This window comes from Ambystoma mexicanum, chromosome 2q, assembly GCF_040938575.1.
Source record: "Ambystoma mexicanum isolate Mex_15411 chromosome 2q, UKY_AmexF1_1, whole genome shotgun sequence".
Taxonomy (NCBI): domain Eukaryota; kingdom Metazoa; phylum Chordata; class Amphibia; order Caudata; family Ambystomatidae; genus Ambystoma; species Ambystoma mexicanum.
In genome coordinates, this window is record NC_090924.1 from 773,397,846 (window position 1) to 773,421,266 (window position 23,421).

Sequence of the window (23,421 nt, forward strand, 5' to 3'; positions counted from 1 at the left end):
GAGAACGTGGTACCCGGACCTTCTAGATATGTCCATCTGCCCTCCAATCCGTCTTCCACTCAAAGAGAATCTTCTCTCGCAGAAGGGAGGTCAGGTTCTCCATCCAGACACCAGAACCCTCAACCTTCACGCTTGGCTTCTGAAAGGGTGAGGTACAAGGATTGGGATCTCCCTGATGACGTCATGGAGGTGTTGCTTGCGGCCAGAAGGCCAGCAACAAAGTCTTTATACCGCTGCCGTTGGAACAAATTTTGCAGCTGGTGTAGGGAAGAGAATATCAACCCTTTTTCATGTGGTACACCAACGGTGTTATCGTTTCTACTCTACTTGGCAAACTCAGGCCTTCAAGTTGGCACTGTAAAAGGCTATCTCGCAGCGCTTTCTATCTTCAAGCGCACTGCGGAGGAACCATCGCATTTCAAACTTCTTCTAGTGGTACAATTTCTCAAGGGATTAACTAATGTTTATCCCCCAAAACCATTCCAGGTTCCGTTATGGGACTTAAATTTAGTCTTAAACGTCCTAATGGGCACTCCATTCGAACCACTTCACTCTTGTTCGCTGAGATTTCTCACGCTTAAAACTGTCCTATTGGTAGCACTAACATCTGCTAGGAGGGTGAGCGAGCTACTAGCTCTCTCCTGTAAACCCCCACATACAAATTTCCACAAGGACAAAGTTGTCCTACAGGTCAAGCCTAATTTCCTCCCATAGTTGGTTTCTGAATTTCATATTACTCAGAAAATTACCTTACCTTCGTTCTACCCTCCTCCCCATCCGGGGAAAGAGGAGGAAAGGCTACATAGGCTGGACCCAAGGCGAGCGCTCAGCTTTTATATCAGCAGAATGGCTAGGATCAGGCAAGCAGACCAACTGTTTGTAGGATACTCAGGTCACAAGTTGGGACCACCCATAACAAAACAAACCATCTCCAGGTGGATTATTTTGGCCATTCTGGAATGTTACAAACTGGCAGGGAAAGAGCCACCCCAAAAGCTCAGGGCTCATTCAACCAGGGGTATCGCAGCCTCTTCGGCTCTCCAAAGAGGGTTACCGGTCCGAGACATAAGTGCGGCTGCCACATGGTCGTCCGCACATACATTCACAAAATTTTACAATCTGGATTCCTCCACTACTCAAGAGACCAGATTTGGCAAGGCCGTATTACATTCGGTCCATCCCTAAAGGGGTACATAACATTCTCACTCCCACCTCCAATTACATGCCACTGCTATGGGAGTCTATCAAAGATGAGGAATACTTCGGAGGGCACAATCCCTTCGAAGAACAAGTTACTTCTTACCTTGTAACGTTCTTTCGACGGGATGTTCCTCCGACGTATTCCTTATCGCCCCTCCCATCCATCCCTGCAGTGATACTTCCCTTGTGGTTCCAGTTTACGCTCCTTCAAGGTCAATAACCAATTCAAGCATGACTTTTCTTATGCTACAAAACGGAACTGAGCAACCGACGCAGCGCGTGGCTATTTATGGGCATGGTGACGTCGGCGCCGATACGGTGGCCGTCGAGGGACATCGACTCGGCGGACGTCGACGCGCAGCGCCCTCTACAGAAGAAATTCCGAGGCCAGCAAGCTGGAAAAGTATTATCAAAGATAAGGAATACGTCGGAGGAACATCCCGTCGAAAGAACGTTACAAGGTAAGAAGTAACTTGTTCTACTAGGTCTAAAAACCACCCTAGACAAATTAGATAATTCATACTCTAATTTCATCATATACCATCATCCCTGTGTCTACCTCTGTTTAGACCCTAGGAGTACACATAGACTCTACACTTTCCATGACGAAGCAGGTCAGCGCCATCTCTTCCGCCTCAGCACACACCACTAAACTTATAAATGCTATAAAGCCATAACTTTCCAAACCCAACTGCCTTAGCATAGCAAGAGCAACCATTGGTGCCAAACTCGACTATTGTAACGCCGTTTTAGAAGGTACATCTGAAAAAAACATAAACCGACTCCAAATCACTCAGAATAACGCGTTAAGAGCAGCACTCAGCAGCCCTAAAAGAGACCACATTACCCACGCCAGACATGAAGCACACTGGCTCCCAGCAAAAGAACGCATCACTTTTAAAATCCTCACTCTCACACAAATGCCTCACCCGCACTGCACCCTCATATCGGTCGGACACCATTACCAAACCCACATACACGCGACCAGTCAGGACTCACTATACCAACCAAATCGACACCCCCCACATACACAAAGTGAGAGCTGGAGGTTTAAGCTTCCCTTACTTAGCTGCCAAGTCCTGGAACTCTCTATCTGCTGACATCAGAGCTGAAAACTCCCTCCTCGCCTCCCCTAAAAAAAACTAAAAACTACCCTTTTCAGTTAATCCCAATCCAGCACATGCAAAAGTCAATGTAACTGTAACGAAGTAGTAAATTGTCTGTAACCAGTGATAAGAACTACTTGAACTGTTAACCATGAATAATCTCTGTAACTAAGAAAAAATGTCTGTAACCTGCGCCCCGATGCCCCTGGGCTGCTGCACGCTCAACAAATGCAAATAAATAAATTCCTCCCGCCTTTCCCTGGGTATGCAACCTTTGTGTTCTGCATATCTTTGTATATATGATGTGGGCATGTATTAATTGCTTGGTATTTTATTCAAGCATCTGAATCTATGAAAGATCCGTTGCTGGAGCAGTCTTAGTTACTTACCTGTAACTGTATTTCTCCAGCATTGGTATCTTTCATAGATTCATATGCGCCCAACCTCCTCCCCTAGAGGCTGCTCCTACACTCAGCATCCCTCATACTGTAGTCTATACGCTTCAAAATGTGAAGATGGCTGACTGGGGCAGAGCTTAAACCCTGCCATCTCAATGGTTAGGGCCATAAAGGACCAAAGTGAGGTGGAGGGACTACACAAGTGAATGGCTAATAATCGACAATCTACAGTCATATTTCTATGGAAATAATGTATATATTTAAAAAATATATATATTTCTGATGTTTGTTAATCTGCTTAGAATCACATGCTGTGCATAGGTCCGACATCCAGTGGTCACTGCGGAGTATTGCATTTTGTTTTTCGTAGTCGAAAAAGGGGACGTCGACAAGGCGTGTCTGAAACACTATCCCTATAGTGACGTGCGTTGTACCCACAATCCCTCACGCGTCGAGGTCCCTCAGATTGTTTTTTTCCGCCCAGCTTCTGGTCGCTTTCACGCGGAGCTCCTCGAGAGACATTGCAACTCCTCGACCTTTGGTCGTTTTTTCTCATAATATTAATAATCCCTCCCTCGACGCAGTTGTAAGCTGTTCTCCGCCGAGCAAGATCTTCGACGGAGGGTCGAGCAGAGGAAATCCTTCGGCGCTGCCGAACACGTGGCCTGGCCTCGCAGGCCATATACAGTAGGGAGAGTGGGGTCGTGGGACATCTCTGGGTCTTTTCTGAGAATGCCTTTCCCTTTCCCCTTCCTTTCCCTTGGGGTGCTTATCGCGATTTATTGCCTCGGCTATGGAGAGGACACCCTTTAGGTTTTGCCCGCTTTGCAAAGGCAAATTTACTTGGAAGGACAAGCATTCACGGTGTAACCGCTGCTTGCCCCTCGATCACAAGGAGGAAGGTTGCGCGGCTTGTCGGCTTCTTAAGCCTAAAACTCTAAAAGACCGTAGGGTTAAAAGGTGGGCGGCCTACGCGATGTCGAAGGCCGAAGGTTCACCCGCCGCTGCTACCACCGACAGTGACGAGGAACGCGATAACACGACCTCCGCTACGGAAGTCGAAACCCCCTCTAAGGAGCGCTTGCGCGCTTCGTCGTCTGTCCCCGGCCCCGACGGGCTCGGCTCACGCCCTGCTTATGGGGATGAACACCCCGGCGACACTGACGCACACAAAGACTCACATAAGCACACAACCCACGGCTCTTCTTCGTCTAAGACGAAAAGAGCTTCGGCGCCCAGGGAGACGCAGGTTCCACCGGCGGCCTCCTCGGACCGTTCGGGTTCGAAGCCCCTCTCGCAGCCGCGACCAGCGACTGGGCTTTCGGCAAATAAGGGCGCCGCCCCCAAACCATCGGCCGGCGCGCATCAACAGAAGGCGCATACCGCCGTAGAGCGTTCGACACCCATAGCGTCGAAAACGCAAGCTTCCGCCGACAAACTAGTCGCCGACAAACTAGTCGCCGACAAACGAGTCGCCGACAGCTTGGCGAGGATCGCTGTAGCAGACGCCCAGAAGCGTACGCCGAAGAACACGTCGAGCGCTACGCATAAGTCGAAAGACACGCCGAAAAATCCCGAAGAAAGGCAGGGACTACCCCCTTCAGTTGGGGGGTCACCCAGCACACCTGAAGGTTTTTCGGAGGGCGACGGGACACTTTCCTCGACGCTTTGGGAGAGGTCGAGCCGTTTCCAGTTAGATGACTCTATTTTTCCCCCACCAGACCGCTCTGGGGTACCCCATGAAACCATGGAAAGGTTTATGAATACCCAGACCTCTCAAACTCCCAAGAGGACTAGAGAAGGGCCTCAGGAGGACCCCCGGGCCAAAAATCCGAGGCTAGTCGATCCCCAGGTGGACACCGCCTCAGACTTCCATAACGTATACGACCTCACTGGGGAGGAACAATACTTGGAGGAGGAGGATGATTTCATGGACGATGAAGAAGGACAGAACCAGGAGGAATGTCTGGAAGACAGGCCAGACATTATAGAAGAAGGCTTCAGAGAAGACACTGAAGAAGGACCTTCGCACCCCTGGCAATCCCCATCAGTATATTCCGACACTGATGTCCTAAACCTAAATCCTCCTGACAACTCACCGGTTAGGAACACGTCTCCAATTGACGATCAGCCCACTTTCAATGCACTGTTGCGCAGAGCAGCAGCACATTTCGAACTGGACACTGGGGAGCTCTCTCCAGAATTAGACTTTGTGGAAAAAGTAATTAAAGAAAAACCCCCGGTCAGCCAGACCATTCCCCTCCTAGCTTCAGTGAAGAGAAGAATCATCCCTTCGCTGGCCACTCCCGCATTGATCAGAGGGGTCAATCCGAGAATTGAAAAACTTTTCACTCCTTCTCCCTCAGACCCGCTCTACATTAGGGGACATTCCATTCCGGATTCCCTAGTAGTATCTAATACTAGAAAAAGGGCAGGGGTACCACTTTCCACCAGTGAGGCACCCCCTGACAAGGAGGGCAAAAGGCTATATGCCCTTGCAAAAAGAGTAACTTCCTCGGCTGCCTTCTCAGCAAGAATTGCGAACAACAAATCTTTGCTTGCTAGCTATGCAGACGCGCAGTGGGCCAAACTGCGCAAGGACGCCGAGGAAGCACCGGAGCCTTTACGTACACGCCTACTTTCAACTATTGGCGAAGGAACCCAGGTGAACCAGAGCATTGTAAAAAAAACTCTGGACGCGGCAGAAACAGCGGGACGTTCCCTGGTGCAGGGAATACTCCTAAAACGCCATGTATGGCTGCGCAACTCAGGGTTTAAACCGGAGACACAGGCGTCTTTAATAAATAAACCGGTGGAAGACTCTAACCTCTTCGGGAAAGCAGTGGATGAAGCTCTAGAGATGGCTAAAAAAGAGTTCGATACTATCAAGACTCTTGACCAAATCTCTAAGCCCACTACCAGACGCGGCTATGGCAACAAACGCTTTTTTCGTGGCCAACAACAACAAGAGGCCAACGCCGGGGTAAAGGGAGAGGTCGGGGATCCACCCCCAGAGGCTCCCAAGCCCCCAACAACTCCAAGTGACGCGAAGATTCGCGTCCCCTCCCATGCAACACCGGTCGGGGGCCGGATAACATCCTTTCTTCCTGCATGGGAGGAGATAACGTCAGACCGTTGGGTACTTTCCACCGTAGCCCACGGATACTGTATCGAATTCAACAGTTCCCCATCCTACAGACCCCCGAGGGGACGTCGCATGACACCGGAACATCTTGCCATCCTTCTCCAAGAAGTACAACAACTGCTGGAAAAAGGAGCCATAGAGGTCGTGCCTCTATCTCAGGTAACGGAAGGTATTTATTCAGTGTACTTCCTTGTACCCAAAAAGGATCTAACCATGCGCCCTGTATTAGATCTGCGCCCAGCGAACAAGTTTATCAAACCCCCAAAGTTTCGTATGGTAACCTTACAGGAAGTGATCCCACTGCTTTCTCAGGGAGATTACATGACAACATTGGACATGAAAGATGCATACTTTCATATTTTAATGTTGCCAGCGCACAGAAAATACCTCAGGTTCATGATAGAGGGCAAACACTACCAGTTCAAAGTGCTACCCTTCGGCATAGCATCAGCACCAAGGGTATTCACGAAGGTGCTGGCAGTGGCAGCGGCCCACCTGCGCAGGTTGTCCATCCCAGTTTACCCTTACCTCGACGACTGGCTCATAACAGGGGATTCTTACGAAACATGCTTCTCCAATACCCAAAAGACGGTAGACCTTTTGTTCAAGTTCAGCCTGGGTTTCTCAATCAACGAAAAGAAGTCCAGTTTAGACCCCAGTCAAATCAAGCAATTCCTAGGGGCTCTAATTCAAACAAAGGACGGCCTCGTCTTCCCCTCCAAAGAGAGGGTCCAAAACATGCTGTTTCAAATCCCTCAATATGTGACCGGTCGAGAGGTGACGGTACGCAAAGCAATGCGCCTGCTAGGAATGATGGCGTCGTGTATTTATTTGGTACCTCACGCGCGCCTGCGCATGCGCCCAATGCACGAGTGGCTCAACAGCCAGTGGTGTCAGGCCAGCGGACTATGGGAGGATCTAGTTGTGGTCTCGCAAGCCTTGGTTCTCTCGCTACGGTGGTGGACAAAGGAAAACATGGAAAAAGGGAAACCCTTTGCCACACCCGCGGCGGAAGCCACTCCAACCACAGACGCATCCCTAACTGGATGGGGGGCGCACCTATCCCATCAGACTGCTCACGGAGTGTGGACTCCGAACGTAGCATCCAAACACATAAATCTTCTGGAGCTACTAGCTGTGTTCAAGGCGCTAAGAGCCTTCCAGAAACACCTACAAGGCAAAACAGTAATGGTCCTTACAGACAGCACCACAGCCATGTACTACATCAACAAGCAAGGCGGCACCCACTCTCCAGGCCTGTCCAAGCTGGCCCAGAATATATGGAAGTGGGCTCTCAAACAGGACATGTTCCTACTATCACTACATGTACCCGGGGAACTCAATCTGCTGGCAGACAGTCTCAGCAGAGATTTCCCCCTGCCCGAAGAGTACGAATGGCGCCTGCACGAAGACATCGTCTTCGAAGTCTTCACACAATGGGGATTCCCAGAAATAGACCTGTTCGCAACCCTGGAAAACTCACAATGCCTAAGTTACGCCTCCAGGTACCCCCAGAACCAATCCAAGGGGAACGGTCTGTCGATGCAATGGTCAGGGAAATTTGTTTACGCTTTTCCCCCGACTCCCCTTCTCAACAGAGTGGTGCACAAGATGCACCAGGAACAAGTGACCATGATACTAGTGGCCCCAATGTGGGCACGACAACCATGGTTCGCTCACTTGATGGAGATGTCTCTATCCCCCCCAGTAAAACTCCCCTGCCCGTACAACATGCTGTCTCAGGACAAGGGCAGGACTCTGCATCCATGCCCCCAGAACATGAACTTAGCAGCTTGGCTCCTGAGATCATAGAGTTCGGACATCTACAACTCCCGCAAAGATGCATGGACATCCTCAGGGAAGCCAGAAAACCGAACACTCGCCACTGCTATTCTAGCAAGTGGAAAAGATTTGTCATCTGGTGCAGGAGTAAAAGCATCAACCCTATTGACTGCTCTCCCACACATGTGGTCCTATACCTGACCCACCTATTGGATTCAGGTCTAGTGTTTAACTCCATTAAAGTCCACCTAGCGGCACTTTCTGCATACACCACTTCCCAACTCAAAGTGTCGTGGTGGAGGATCCCTGTTATAAAGGCCTTCATGGAGGGAGTAAAGAGAATACACCCCCCGATAGCTGACCCAGCCCCCGGATGGGACCTTAATGTGGTACTTACCAGACTCATGGGCTCTCCATTCGAGCCCATGCACAAAGCATCTCTTAAACACCTCACGCTTAAGACTGCTTTTTTAATAGCTATCACCTCCATCAGGAGAGTAAGTGAACTTCAGGCTCTTTCTATTCTAGACCCCTTCGTTACAGTTCACAAAGATAAAGTTGTTCTACGCACTCACCCTAGGTTTGCTCCGAAATTTATTTCTAAATTCCACGTAAACCAATCTATAGAACTACCAACGTTCTTTCAAAATCCTTCCAATTTGGGAGAAAGGACTCTGCACACACTAGATGTACGCAGAGTGGTCATGTTCTACATGGAAAGAACCAGACCACTGAGGAAGACTAATCAGTTCTTCGTCTCGGTGGCAGCAGGAAGAGAAGGAGATGCGGTTTCAAAATCCACTATTTCTAGATGGATTGTTCAATGCATCACTCTCTGCTATACTCTTGCTAAGAGAGAACTGCCCTTTAGGCCAAGAGCACACTCTACTCGAGGCACGGGGGCATCCATAGCATTCATTGCAAATGTTCCCCTTGAGTCCATCTGCAAAGCGGCTACCTGGAGTTCTGTGCACACCTTTACAAAACACTACTGTCTAGATACACACTCTAGATCTGACTCCCAGGTGGGACAGGCAGTATTACGACACCTTTTCTCTACTGTTCCTTCTCATAACCCACCGCCAACTCTGGGTACTGCTCGCTAGTCTATGCACAGCATGTGATTCTAAGCAGATTAACAAACATCAGAAGAGAATGCATTACTTACCGTAAAAGCATTTCTGATGGTTGTATCTGCTTAGATTCACATGCGCCCACCCTTCCTCCCCGCTCGGATGGAAGGAACATAGACTTCCTTTATATATCTCTCTCTTTTCTGTACTCACTCACGTCTAGAAGGCTCCCTCAGGGCAGAAAAATACAAACAGAGGGACCTCGACGCGTGAGGGATTGTGGGTACAACGCACGTCACTATAGGGATAGTGTTTCAGACACGTCTTGTCGACGTCCCCTTTTTCGACTACGAAAAACAAAATGCAATACTCCGCAGTGACCACTGGATGTCGGACCTATGCACAGCATGTGAATCTAAGCAGATACAACCATCAGAAATGCTTTTACGGTAAGTAATGCATTCTCATATATTTCAATCACTGAAGATTCCGGTCTGACGACGGGGAATATTCAAGCATGTGAATCTATGCAAGATACCAATGCTAGAGAAATACAGTTGAAGGTAAGTAACTAAGACTTACTGCTCTTGGAAACAGTAGTTTATCCAAGAGAAGGTATTTAAACCTTGGGGAATCTGAAAGACTTCCCTGTGCCATTGCACTGAAAGTTCTGTGTGACTCAATGTAAAAGTTGATGCCTATGGAGTTTGTCAGTCTCCACAACCAAAAGAAACAGAGTTCAAAATCACATTTAAATACCTGAGAGAGTAGGGAAAAGGGCCTTACTCTCTCCAGGTTAAAAATTCAAGTCCTCAAAATCCAGCAAAGTTGCTGGGGGTCTCTGAGGTAGAGAGGAATTAGCACATTTCTTAGAATTCTCCCTAACATTGATATGCACTCTTGTATATTTGTGATTTTCTATTTTTCTATTTTCTCTATTCATGGAATGATATACATTTTTGAATGTTTGCATTGCCATGAATTGATACAACTTTTCCTTGATCACATCCATTGAAATAAAGCCAAATGAACTCGTGTATCTCACAGTCAATTTTGAAAGATTTTGTTGAAAACTTGAATGCCACTAATTTCTGGTGATTATGGTTTTGCTGGAACTCTAAACCTATGCCGTATTTCAGCTGACAAATGCTCCAGGTAGTCTTGATTTGATGATCTCCAATTTATGGAATGTTCATAATTTGATAAAAATGTGAGTTTCAGTAATTGAAGGTTCCTTTTAAAACGGACTGATTTTTGTTTTGTTTTTGATGTATCCGAAGAATACTGGGATCTAATGAATGCATCAGAAAAACATGACAAGGTGCCTGAGGTTTGGCAAGGTCACAACATTGCTGATTATATAGATCCATTAATAATGAAGGTGAGTTCTACTTCTCCCTTTCTGATTTTTATAATTAAAGGTTTGTACAAGTATAATGAACACTGAAGAAAACATACAAATGTAGCTTTACAGTTCCAAATGCATTAAAACAAATGTCTATGTGGGGGGATAAAAATGAAGGATGACTTGGTATAAGTGCTATGTTTAATATTAGAAGCCTCGGTGCTCCATCTCTAATGCATCTTTTTTATTGTGATTCAGATGTGCTTTATTTTGTCTCCTTTGATGCTTCAGACAGGCTTTTGGGAGCTGTTAGACAAGAATTGATGTAGTAACCCTGTGGGAGACTACACAAGCCTTGTCCCATTGGTGTTGGGTAACCCACCTATTGGTATAGGCCTGTACTACACAAGTTGGTAGTGTGACTGAGCTGTCAAGCTTATCTCAAGAGGGGTCAAAGTGAGCAGTAATGTTGTGACCCAGAGTTTCACAGTACAGTTATTCAATAAACTCTTACACTCAATGTTTCTTGATAAAACAATTATTAAATTATTTCAGTCATTTGTATAAGCCTTCTTCATAAGGAAGCAATCTATGTAACACGTACAATACACTTCAAAACACACTTAGTTTCTCTAAATCAGATGATACCTTTTGGGGATGACGCACACTCTTCCTACACCCTCAGGTGACTTAAATAGCTAGGACACTGTGGACATTGATTTATCACTGGTACACTTAGAGCAATTCTGAGTTTGGTGCAAAAGTTAGATAGGGGAATAAAACAAAGGTTAACAAATAATTCACAAACAGGTTAGTACGTTTAAAAGCTTCCAATGCAGAGTAGATTAATCCTTTCCCGGGAGAAAGGCCAAAGCACAAAGTCAGAGGTAAGAAGAGTCACTCGGGGAGTCAGGACAGGCAATGTTAATTGTACAATGTCTAGGGGAGCTGAAGATCTTCTTTTGCAGGTAGGTAAAAAGTCTTGCACAATGTTTTCAGGAATGTTTGTAGAAAATAGAATACTTGAAGGGCCACAAGCTGTGAGGCTTGTGAGGGGCAAAGGTATAGCAACTTTCCAAGGTAACCACAACAGGTCTCAACTAAAAGCAAGTAAGGCTACACAACAAGAGGTAAATTCTCTTAGACTTTAAAGTACCTCAGGTTAGAATAAATGGTTCCAGCTGGCTTCTGTTCCTGTACAGCTCTGCAGATCGTGTTGTTCATTAGCCTGTCGTGTGGACAAGAAGGAGGAAGTCTGCAGACTCCTGCTCTGCAATGGGAAGATCGGCAGCAGCAATGGGCAAACTTCAGTTCAGTGGTTCTTCAGTGTTTCAGCTCCTTGCGTCTCCCAGCAAATAGCAACACAGCGGTTCTCGGATACCACGCTGGACTTTTGTCACATCTGGGGTCCAGCACTCTGTTGAAGTGGCTCAGGCTTGGTCAGTCCTGCTTCAGGGAAGTCTGGAGGATCTTCCTGGTGCTCGGGTCTGACTGAAAAGCAACACACACAATCTGGTGTTCCTCTCCCTGGCACTTCGGTTCCAGCCGCAGCAGGAGCAGTGGAAGTACAGCCAGCTTCGAGAGGATGTCCAGATGGGCTTACTTTGGAGTTGATTGGTCCCACCAACTCAAAGGGAGAAGTCATCCTTGCAGGGCTTCTCTAGTCGAGGCGAATTCGGAGCTTCTGCAGGTTTCTCCCATTCATTGCAGCCTAGCTATCAATCACGCAGCAGGGTGGCTGTACTTGCCGGACAGCCAGCCGGCCAGTCACCTTTGGGTGCATTCCTGTAACCAAGGGGATTAAGCACAGGGAACTCGGGCATCTCCCTCACTTCCTGCCAGACATACTGGAGGCAGAGGTGGGCTTCACTCGTGAATCCCGCCAAAGGCAAAACGAACAAAAGGACCTAACCTGGATTGGCGCGCAGCGTAAATCTCAAGAAGGACCCTTTCAACAAGAAATGGTGAAAAAAGAAGACTGGGCACTTTTTACGAAATGGGCACCTATGGGTGCCTTACTGCGGCTGCGAACGCAGCCCGCGGTAAAAACACACAATGGTAGTAAAAAGTAAACCACTGCCACCAGCCATTAATTGTAGAAAGGGGAACACAAAAATGCTACATGAGAAACTAGACAAAGGTAAGTAACCCCTAGCACCCTATGGTAAAATAGTGTGTGCTGGGTCTAGAAAGTTATATAATGTAAGTAAAGTCGATTTCACTTCACTGCTCTTTGGAAACAGTAGTTTCACCAAGATAAGGTATTTCTCTGAGGAAGTGGGCTGTCTGCTGTCAGAAGCACTTTCCCTGCAACTTGCTTCGTGCACCATTAGACTTTAATTTGGCACTTCACGCCACTGCAAACCATCATAATGGACGTTAGAACGCATATAATATAATTAGATACAACCTGAATTATAGGTCATTAATATATTTTTTTCTGTATTTTTTGTTAGGCCACCCCCCCTTTTCCCAAAGCTGTTAAAAAGCCCAGACCGCGCGTGCGCTCCGAGGAATTGGGCCGTCTGTTGTTCGCTGCTTGCAGCGCAGCATAGCTGCACGTCCCCTTTCTAGCGTATTGCCTTCAGGTGCTTGTAGCTCACTTTGCGTGGTGTCTGTTAGCTGCAGCTACATGCGAGGGCAAAGCGTGTGGAGCACATAAACATCAAAGGCAGCAAAGGTGAGATTTTGGAATGATTTGAAGTAAATGTCCGATTTAGTTGCCATGTAGTGAGAGCGGCGACTGACGTAGATAAATACAGCATTCCCTGCTCTCTCTTGGGCAGCGTGTGATGATTTGAAGTTATGTACTTGTTGAAGGCGGTGTTTGGACAAATGCAGTGAGAGTAAGATACAATGTACCAACTTGCCTCTGGTGTAGTGATTCGTAGTAGTCACGCACTACTGTGCAACTAGGAATTCATTGAAACTGCACAAATTCACATGTCTTTATTGGGACAAATATTCAATAAGTATGGTAAGTAATCTGCGAAGTGGGAAATTAACCAAACCAGTGGTCCCTAGCCTTAAGGTGGGGACTACTTCTAAATACTCTGAGTACAAAGGCGGTGGCTGACCAGGTGGAATGGTCCCGAGAGTTACATAATGATGGGGGTTTGAACCTGTGATGGAGGTTTCAAGGTCCCACTTGCACAACAATAGTAATATTAATGAATGTCAGACTGATAAGGAAAACACAGATATTGTTTGCCTCAGTAAGAACACAAGATCGAGCGACAAGAAGTCATTTCGCATTAAGGACATGTATGATGGAAACATTTCCATTCAGCACAGCTTTCTTAGTGTTAGAGAACCGCTTTCTCTCATGCACTCAGCTAAACAAAATCTCAATCCTTTCGCTGAGCAAACTTCAGATATATCAATGATGACGGCAACCGTAATGGCGGAATTATCAAAACACACACGCTTATCGCTTGGTCCATCAACTCCTGCTTCAGGTAGGAAATGCAGACTAGAGAATGTTCATCTGCACCATGTGATTGACCAAGATGTGGTCACCAGTGTTTTATCTACAGAACAGTATAATAAGCCTGTTCTCAATATGGGCATTACCCAAAGCAGTTTTTCTGGTAATCTTCAACAGAAATCTGGTAACATTGTGACTGTGACGTAGCACTTGCCACTTTTAACTTAATGACGAGCTTGGAGCAAGGGGCATCCGGGTGCTCGAGCCCCGTAGAGCTCAAATTCCCTCCTATGATAAACTATGATCCAGCTCACACCATTTTCTCAGGTACATCTCCAGTCGAGCATACATCTGAGACACTGGAATTGCAGTTTCCTGTTATGAACAGGATACTAAACCTCCTTGATAGGGGTCACGAACGAACCCACCTGGAAATAAGATCATTAAAATTATATCTAATATGGAGTTAATCGCCAAAATTAATAGGATTGAAGGAATGTTATGTGGCAGTATAAACAAGGTGTTCAAAAGCCATAAGGAAGTTAAAGTAGGTCCTATGTATAAAAACATTCAGGCTATGGCTTCTCAAACTGACCTTTTGTGTGCCAAGGTGAAGGCTTCACAAACTGACATAGCAGGCAATGCTGCACTCTTTCTGAAGCGCTCATTCACACAAGCTGTGCTTGAGCCCCTTCATCGGAAAGGAGTGGTTAGTGACTCGAATGAGAAAGAGAGATATGGGCAGTATTCTCATTTCAAAAGTAATAGTAGGATTGAAGAGATGATTTGCAAAGTTGCCAATAATTTGACACTTTTGGCCAACCACATAGGTTTATCGTTGGAACACTCTGATTTAACGCAATCTCCTACAACACTACATAGTCCTTCTGCACTTGTTCACATAATTGAACAAGAGCAAAATGAAGATGTTGGAGGCATTGCAATTAAAGACAACTCTGAAAATGAGTGCCACTTATGAGACTGGGTCTAAGAATGGAGGTTTTATGTCTCTTAAACAGAGGCGACTCCATACTGACAACAAAACAGTATTTCCACAAAGTTTGGAAGTAACCCCCAAAGTAGCAGTGAAATTTCCGTCTTGGAAGTGCGTGATGATGACCCACAGATATCGGAAGATGGGGTTTTAGACTTGGATCAACTGAATGCAGAAAGTAAGAAAGCTTTGCAACTTCAGCAGGTCTTATGCTGATAGCCTAGGCAATGGTAAGAAAAAGGCACGTCAATTCAGAAAAAAACAGAAAAGTAAAAATTAAAAAATTGACAAAACACCTGCAAGTTTAGTGCCAACTGATTTTAGGAAACATGTAGGTGTAAAAAAAGAAATGGAAATCATGCCTGACGATAAGTCAGTTAGCAAACAAACACAATTGTCTGCATCTTATCCTGTAAAGGTTATATCCACCATGCTCCCTTTACAGAGCAGTGGAATAGAACTGGGAGCTCCAACGCAGGTTTACACAGCGCAATTAGAAAGACCTAATTCAGCTACTCCGATCAGTGGAGAAAAGCCGCTGGAATCGAGACAAAAAGTCGATGCTTCCATGCTGCCTAAGGATGAACTTGACAATCTAGATGCCCAACCCACTGGGCTGGTGGATATGGCAGAGGGTGTGGAGCTGAGGGTAGAGTAGGAGGGGGTCTTCCATATAAAACTTTGATAACTCCTCTTTGCTACACAATCCTTCTACCATATTGGGTTGGATCAGTGATCCTGCCATTCATGGTACAGCACGTTTTGAATCGTGAATATATATTTAAAACATTTTTATAAAATTCCTATGTAATGACTGTTACATTCAATGATGTTGAATGGGTGAGATTAGCAAATATTAATAACTGCAGGATGATTTGTAAACTTTCTTCATCAATTATATTAAGACAGATTTGGGATTTTCAGCAAGAGTTTTTATCCTTGGGGATTCACCTGTCTTTGATATATGATGAGAATCGGGCGCAACAATTTTTGAATTATGTTGCACCAAAGCCAGCTATAACGCCAATCAAGACATGTCATGCTGATATTTTGTCTGCTGTGTCTTCTGATGCAGTTGCTCAATTAGCAGCTATTGTCTCTAACATCAAGGACTGGTCTTGGATGGGTAATTTGGTCGATGTATTGGCTACCATTGCACCTGCCAAAACTCTGCTGTAGCCATGCCAATGTTCAATTGTTTTCTTGGAATGTATGTTGGTATAATACCTTCTTTTCAGCTTTAAAGTCAAATTCTCTATTTGACACCCTTACAATTATTCTTTTGCAAGAGAACTTGAATGTAAGTGGATATACCACTTTCTCCAGTCCTGCCATAAAACGATGGCTGGGGCGACCCACAGTGGGTCTTGCTATTTTAGTGAACAACAGTATAAATAGTCATACGTCTGTTTACTAGTCTACTGACATTCTTGCCATTGATATGACAATGACTGAGGGGAAAAAAGAAAAACTGATGTTGGTCATCTGATACTTCAACTCACATAATCATGAGGATAGTATTACAGACACGCCTATGTCGACTTCCCCTTTTCGACTACGAAAAACAAAATGCAATACTCTGCCGTGACCACTGGATGTCGGACTATGCACAGCATGTGAATCTAAGCAGATAAAATCATCAGAAATGCTTTTACGGTAAGTAATGCATGTCATAGTTGTATTCATGAAAATGCTGTTATTTGCAACGATTATGAGGGCATTATTGTAGGGGGTGATTTCAATGCTAACTGTAAATGTGAACCTACTGACATCGGTTCTCACAAGGTATCTCATAATGAGCGAAGAGCAAATGGGCTAGGTGAAAGCTGGAAGGAATATTTTGATTCATGGAATATGAATGTTTTCAGGTTTATTCCCAACTCTCTACAATATACATGGCACAGTGAGAGGTCCTATTCAACCATTGATTATTTTTTCATCTCTATTAAGTTGTTGAAATTTTGTACTCCCAAGTATTTCGGTTGACATGGTATTTAGTGATCACTGTCTAATTGCTATTGAATTAGGGTTGACATGGGTTCATCTGACGACTGTTCCAGAATTGGCTCTGGTGGAAATAGAGCGTCTCCTGAGTACAGTTCGTTGGAATACATTTCTATGTCATAAACTTGTGGACAGATTAGGAATGTTAATACCATATGACCCTGCGGTTCAGTATTCGGCGCAAGATTATGCCGATCTGGAAAGCTTTAACAATCACACAATTTGTGAACGTCTGCCATGGCTGTCCAATACTTATCAAATTGGGCAGAGACAACATCTCCATTATTTTGATTCACATATAGCCGCATTAAAAAAACAGAAACATAACGTTCTGAGACAATTGGCAGGACAAAAGGTTTCAGTTGGTAAATACAGTGCAACGTAGAAGCCGATTCTGCAGGTTTATGGTCATGCCTGCCGAAACTGTCGCCATCTACTAGATCTTAAAGACAACCAAAGAATTCTGAAACATCTATGCAAACATGACACGAAATCCATTTGGAAGATGTTTAAAAATCCTGGTACTGGTACGACTGATAGGAATATGCCAAAGAGCATCTCTGCCCATGCGTGGTCATTATTAATCTCAGAAACTTTCAACTCCCTAATCAACATCAATTCCAACACTTTGTTAAAAAGAAACGAACCTTTTTACCACACATCACATTGTCCATTGACAATGTCATTTGGGCAATAGGTAAACTCAACTTCTCCATGGCGTCTGGGCCTGACGGTATCCCTGCATGTGCCTTAAAAACTGATGACCTTTTTGGGCTAGGATTTTGATCTTAAAATTCGAAAACATCTTTAGCACAACCATTATTCCTCACTCGTGGCTTGTGGCTCTCATTGTCCTAATTCATAAAAAAAGGCAATCCTGCAGAACCAACAAATTATAGGCCCAAAGCCTTAATGGTGCCTCTTATACAGTTTTTTCCCTATTATTGTTACAAGAAATGGAAAAACACATAAAAAGTCACAATATTTTATCACAGAATAAAACTGGTTTTCTTAAGCAAATGGGTACTGAAAGTGAGTGTCCCCCAAAAATGCAATGATAGCTCCCCAATGAGAGTCAGTAATGGACAAACCCCAGGAGGGAATGAGACCAGGACCAAGTGCGGGTGAAGATAAAAAGTAAAGGTTTTCCAAAAATCAAATAGGGCAAGCAGAGAACTCTGCATACTCCAAGAGCGCTCTGCCAGACACTAGAAAAACATCCATATTTATTACAAAATCACGTCATCTATGATGTGAACTATAGGGGGCACATAAGTCGTGGGGATTGGATAGCGAAGACTAGACACTGTGATGTTTAAGACCGGTGCTCCAGGATTGGCGGAGGTCCACGTGGTGCCAGTGCAGGGTGGAGCGCAGGGTCAGATGCTGTTACAATTTATTTTATTTATTTATTTGCATTTGTCAAGCGCGCTTGTAGCCCATAAGGCATTGAGGCGCTGTTACAGAGGATGAAACGGACTTATGATTTACAAACAGGTGACCAGAGGTCTCCTAGTTACACAGTAGCAAACACAGATGCAGGAAAAGACTTGTACAGATTCATAATGACGGGAGAGGCGGCTTAAATTTATTCTACATAGCAGTTGCCCTTGTGGCCACACATGCCTTAACCATCATCTTTCTAATTCTAATTGAACACATGAGGGATCTATTGCTGCACATTTGATCTGAACGAGAAAAGGTGGGAATACATGGGTCCAGGTGGCAAACCTATCCATAAGATTATGTTGTCACATTGAACCATTCCTTTAGATCTCTTGCCACACAGGGGGCCATGGGTCTGGTGTGAACTGGGGTGGTCCACTGATGAGGGGCATGCAATCTTACTTCAAAAGGTATTGAGGTGAGGGGGCTTATTGCCCATATTTCTTTAACCAGCGTCTGGGGGTGCAAGGCAAGTTCATGATGGCATCAGGAGTTTGGGGGAGGGGGGGGCTGAAGGGGTGGGGGGGTGGATACTTGGTGCAGGCTCAGGGGAAGGGTGAGAGGTTACATTTGTATCATCAGAGCATCAGTGAGAACAAGGGCCTTCAGCCATCAGCCCAGCATGAGCGGGGGGGGGGGGGGATGGTGGGGGCTGAGTGTGCGGCGCTGCAAGGCAGGGAGAGAAGGCCCTGATCTGGGTCCTGTTCACTTTGTGTGGTTAGGTGTAAATCATTGGGATGAAATACAACTGTTAATTGTGGCTGGAAGTACATTGAATAAGGAATGAACTTCTAATTAGAATATCATACATATGAGAAAAGTATATTAGTTGAAGACATTTGTGAACCTATATAATATTAGAAAACAATCGAGCATCTGGATCTTGTACCTTGCATTATATTGAATAAGCAAGTCAACATATCATACATCGGTGTGAGTTTCTGGCAATGGATAATATTCAGCCAACAGCATGGGCCTAGACATGTAAACCATAGCTTCATACGCACTGAAATAGGAAAATATAGTTTTGTTTCATTACATAAAATCAGCCCCTTGATATACAACTACAGAAGGGATGTATAGTCTTCAGAGAGATTAGCACTGTGGATGAAACAGAATGGCACACAGGTGTGGGGTATGTGTCTGTTACTTCAAAAGAGGAGCGAGGTTGGGGGGGTTATCCACAGCATATGTCATAAATGTGGGTCTGCAAGGGGATGGGACATGTTTGTGGAGATGAAGTGTTTTTCTCAAACCCAAGCTTTTGCCTGGTCATTCACAAGTCAGCGATAGACTGTGGAAGGTGAAAGATAGAGTTTTTGTCTTGTAGCTTGTTCGCGCCTAGTCTCCCGTGAGAACAGGCCTGCTGCAGGGACACAGAGGGGAGGAGGGTGAGGGAAGTGACTGGTCCAGTGTGCGTGATCTTGAGAGGAGAGCTGCAGCCCTACAGGCTGGCTTGCTTATGAGGCCTGTCCTACCATGTACAAAATGGAGTCGGAGTGTGGTACAAAATGGAGTCTGGGATCAGCCTTGTGGCTGAGATTTGCATCCATATGGGTCTTCCCGCAGCCGTCCCGCATCCCTGGGCACAGGCTCATGGGTGGCCGTTGGACGAGCATAATCTGCATGCGGGTTAGAATGGAGGGGAGGGGGTCTCAAAAGACCTTAACTTCCATACCTTCCATACAGTACGGCAGTCAATGCTACTGTATTATCACATCTTTTGTACTCTTGTAAGAAAAACGCAGTGGGCACAATCTGCATGGCCTCTTTAGACCTGTGCATTTGATTGCGTAATTCGTGGCATATTTTCAATTAAAATGCAAAAATTGGGATTTTCTGAGACATCTTTCAGTAATTGGTACTATTACATATGGATACGTATTTCAAAATTCGAATCGACAAACAAGGTGATGTAACAGAGAACATTCTTACATGCACAGGCGTGAACCTTGCTTCTACTTTATTTAATTTGTATTTGGCTGATATTGAATCCATTTGGAATCATATGCTATGTTTTCCTGCAAAGCTTGGCCATTTGAAATTAAATTGGCTAGCATACGCAGACAATATTTTAAAACGCCAAAGGGACTCCAAAACAAATTACAGGCATTTTCTTTTTTTGCTTTTGTTCATAATGTATGCCCCAATGTAGGAAAATCAAAGATATTAATATTGTCAGGTAGGAAAGAAATTCCACGATTCATCGGGACAATCACCAATATTGTGCTGGAAAGAGTTTCTGCACTTCAGTATCTGGGCTTTGATGTCACCAATGATTTTTCCAAAAAACATTGGCATGATTCTTAAGCAGCAAAAATGCGACCTTTGATCTCTCAATTAAGGATCGTATTTCAAAAATACTGTAAATTTTCTTTAAGTCCTGCCATTCAATTTCACTTGTTAAAGATTGAAGCCGTGCTGTTGTATGGTCTGGAACTATGCCTCCATGATATTGACCAGACTCTAAACTCCCTAAAAGCTTGCTTGTGGAAGCAATTTTTGGAGCTGGCGAAAGCTTTGCCAAATGTATGCATACGCATAGAACTTGGACTATCGAGTTTATCGGCTCGATTTGTGTGGCGTCAGTTGAATGCGTATGCTAAAATGTTGGATCCACCCCCGAAACTCCATTTACATAGAATTTGCTAGGATGCTGCACACACAGCAACCGCAATCGGTTAACTTTTTTCAAAAAAGAATGGAATGTGCGTTAGAACATATTAACTTCACCAAAGATCTGATCATCCGTGTGGGGTATGCTAAAAAAAATTATATCAAATGGACTGGGTTGAGTCCCAAGAGGAAATAGGTTCCTATCAATCATTTCAGGAATTTGCATCACATTCGCGCAAAAGGTTACCGAGATTAATGTATATCGAATGCTTTCCAGATGCAAAAATATGTGACATATATATGCTGTTTCGTATGAATCAGCTGCATTATACATTGGATCTCTTTTAGCTCAGAGGGATGTCGATTTTGCAATGTAACATCACAAAAATAATCCATCAAGCATTTGCTTATCTACTGTAGCCACTTTGAGAATGATAGAATTGCTTCCCTTGGGGATAAGAATGTCATGAGTACTGGTTTATCACGGGAACTGCTGTGGGCAAAATGTATGGGTAATCTTCACAAATCATTCATGTGTACATTGGGCCGGTTACTTTTTAAAATGGAAACTGAATTGCTTCAAAGAATGAACTGTGTTGTAGCTGATTGAAATCCATGCCTTTTCATGCTATATATAGGAAGTCAAACAAATTTGGTTCATAAATAGTTAACGTAGTATTTATATTGGTACAATACTTATTTTGTATTACATGTGTTGATCTGGAGGGGCCTTTTATGTAGTGAATTGTTGTTGTAACCTTGAGTAGACTTAAATAGAACTGTTTACGTAGGGGTAAAAGTGATTTTAACTGTGACTGGTTCACACATTTATTTATTATGTTAAGTTTAGGCTCTTATTTTTATGTCAGATTTTGTCATTTGGTGTGAAAAGTTTCTTGTAAACTATAGACGGTATTAATTAAAGAAAAAGAAGGCATTTTAAACTTTTGGAAATCTAAGACTTCCCTGTGCCACTGCGCTGAAGGTGCTTTGTGCCACAATGTAAAAGATGACGCCTATGGAGTTTGTCAGACTCCAAAGTTAAAAGAAACAGAGTACAAATCACAATAAAAATACATGAAAGGGTGAGGAAAAGAGCTCACTCTCTCCGGGCTAGAAATTAAAAGTCCTAAAGTCCAGCAAAAGAGCTTGGGTCCTTAACGTAGAAGGGAATTAGCACATTTATGAGAATTCACCCGAACATGTAGCAATACAATCCTGCAATACAAGTAGCCAAGTAACACTTACACTGAAGGTTTATGTTATAAATAATTATGTATTTAAACGCAGTTTTTAAATGAGCATTCTTTAAAAAGGGCAATGTATGTAACAAACAAACTTTAAAATACTTTCCCCAGAATCAACACAAAGCTAGTAGATACTCTTTGGAGATGCTTCTTACACGCTTCCTACTCCCTCATGTGACTTCACTAACTAGGACAGTAATGGCATTTATATATCTCTAGTACACTTTGTAGAGTCTGAGGTTTGTAGAAAGGTTAAGGGAAGGAAAAAGGTTAAACAAGTTCTCAGAGCATGTGAGCACTTAAATCTTTCAATGAAGTCTAGATAAAAACCTTTCCCAGCAATAATGGATAAAAAACAAGTTATCACCTCTGAGGGACAGTAAGTATCAAAGTCAAATGGACTAGAAGAGTCTACAGGGAGCCGGGACAGTCAGTCAATTGGAGCACAGTCTATGGAGCTGAGGCACTTAAATAGCAAAGTCTTGCACAAAGTTACAGAGTTTGTTGAAAAATCACTGTAGGGTCACAAGCTGTTGCACTTGTGAAGAGTGGAGGTGAAATCAACAAATGAAAAGAAGCAAAGTAGCTACTAGTCTTAACTGAGAACAGCAAAGCTAAAGACACTTGGGTAAGTACCCCAAGTCAGAACAACAGTACATTTAGTTAGAAGAGTGCTCCAGCTGGCTTCATTCTAGTTGCAGTGATGCAGATGCTGGGTCTTGGGCCTCAGGCATGGGGACAAGAGGGAGGCCGTCTGGAGAACTCCCGTGGCAGCAATTCAGAGGTCGGCGGCAACTACAAGCTCTTTTCAGATCAGCAGCACTTCAGTTTCAGCAATTGGTAAACCGCACCACTGCGGATCTTGAATACTGGTTGGGCTTCCTTCACTCCTTGGGTCCTGCACTCAGGTGAGGGGCCCGAGCTCTGGTGGTCCTGCTTCTGGAAGGTCCTGGGGAGACTCTTGGAGCTTCTGGCCGGATCACAGATGTTAGGCAAGATTGTATGCAGTACCTTGTGACAGACTGCACCAGCCTGACCTCTAGTCAATCGTTAACCCAACGTTTGGTATAAGCATGTACTACACAAGTTGGTAGAGTGACTGAGCAGCCAGGCTCATCTCAAGAGGGGTCAATGTGAGGTGTAGGGTGATGGCACAGAGATCCTCAGTGACAAGTATGCAAATAAACACTTAGACTCAAGATTTCTTGATTAAACAATCATTAATTTAGTAGTCAGTTGAATTACACCTTCTTTAGAAGGGAGTAATATTTCTGATGCTTGTTAATCTGTTTAGAATAACATGCTGTGCATATGGTCCGACATCTAGTGGTAACCGCAGAGTAATGCATCTTGTCTTTCGGGGGCCGAAAGAGTACGTCGGCATAGGCGTGTCTGTAACACTATCCCTATCGTGACGTGTGGTGTACCCAAAATCCCTCACGCGCCGAGGTCCCTCGGATTATTTTTCTTCCGCCCAGATAACTGGTTGCCCTATAGCGGAGCTCTTACTAGAGACATTGTTTATCTTTACCGAATTGTTGGTTTATTCCCCGTTAAGTTACTAAGCCCAACAAGAACATCTTCGACGAAAACTACGGGGGATTTGTCTACGGCTGTGGATTTCGGTGCCAGATATTC

The 23,421-nt window shown here is 44.6% G+C and overlaps 1 protein-coding gene across 1 annotated transcript in view; it reads left to right on the plus strand.

The window, feature by feature from the left end:
* GTPBP4 (GTP binding protein 4) overlaps window positions 1-23,421 on the plus strand; it is a 377,564-nt gene that overhangs the window by 273,507 nt on the left and 80,636 nt on the right. The window contains exon 13 of the mRNA XM_069648006.1: window positions 9,985-10,085. Within this exon, the coding sequence (XP_069504107.1) occupies window positions 9,985-10,085 (101 nt within the window). The remainder of the gene's footprint in view (window positions 1-9,984; window positions 10,086-23,421) is intronic.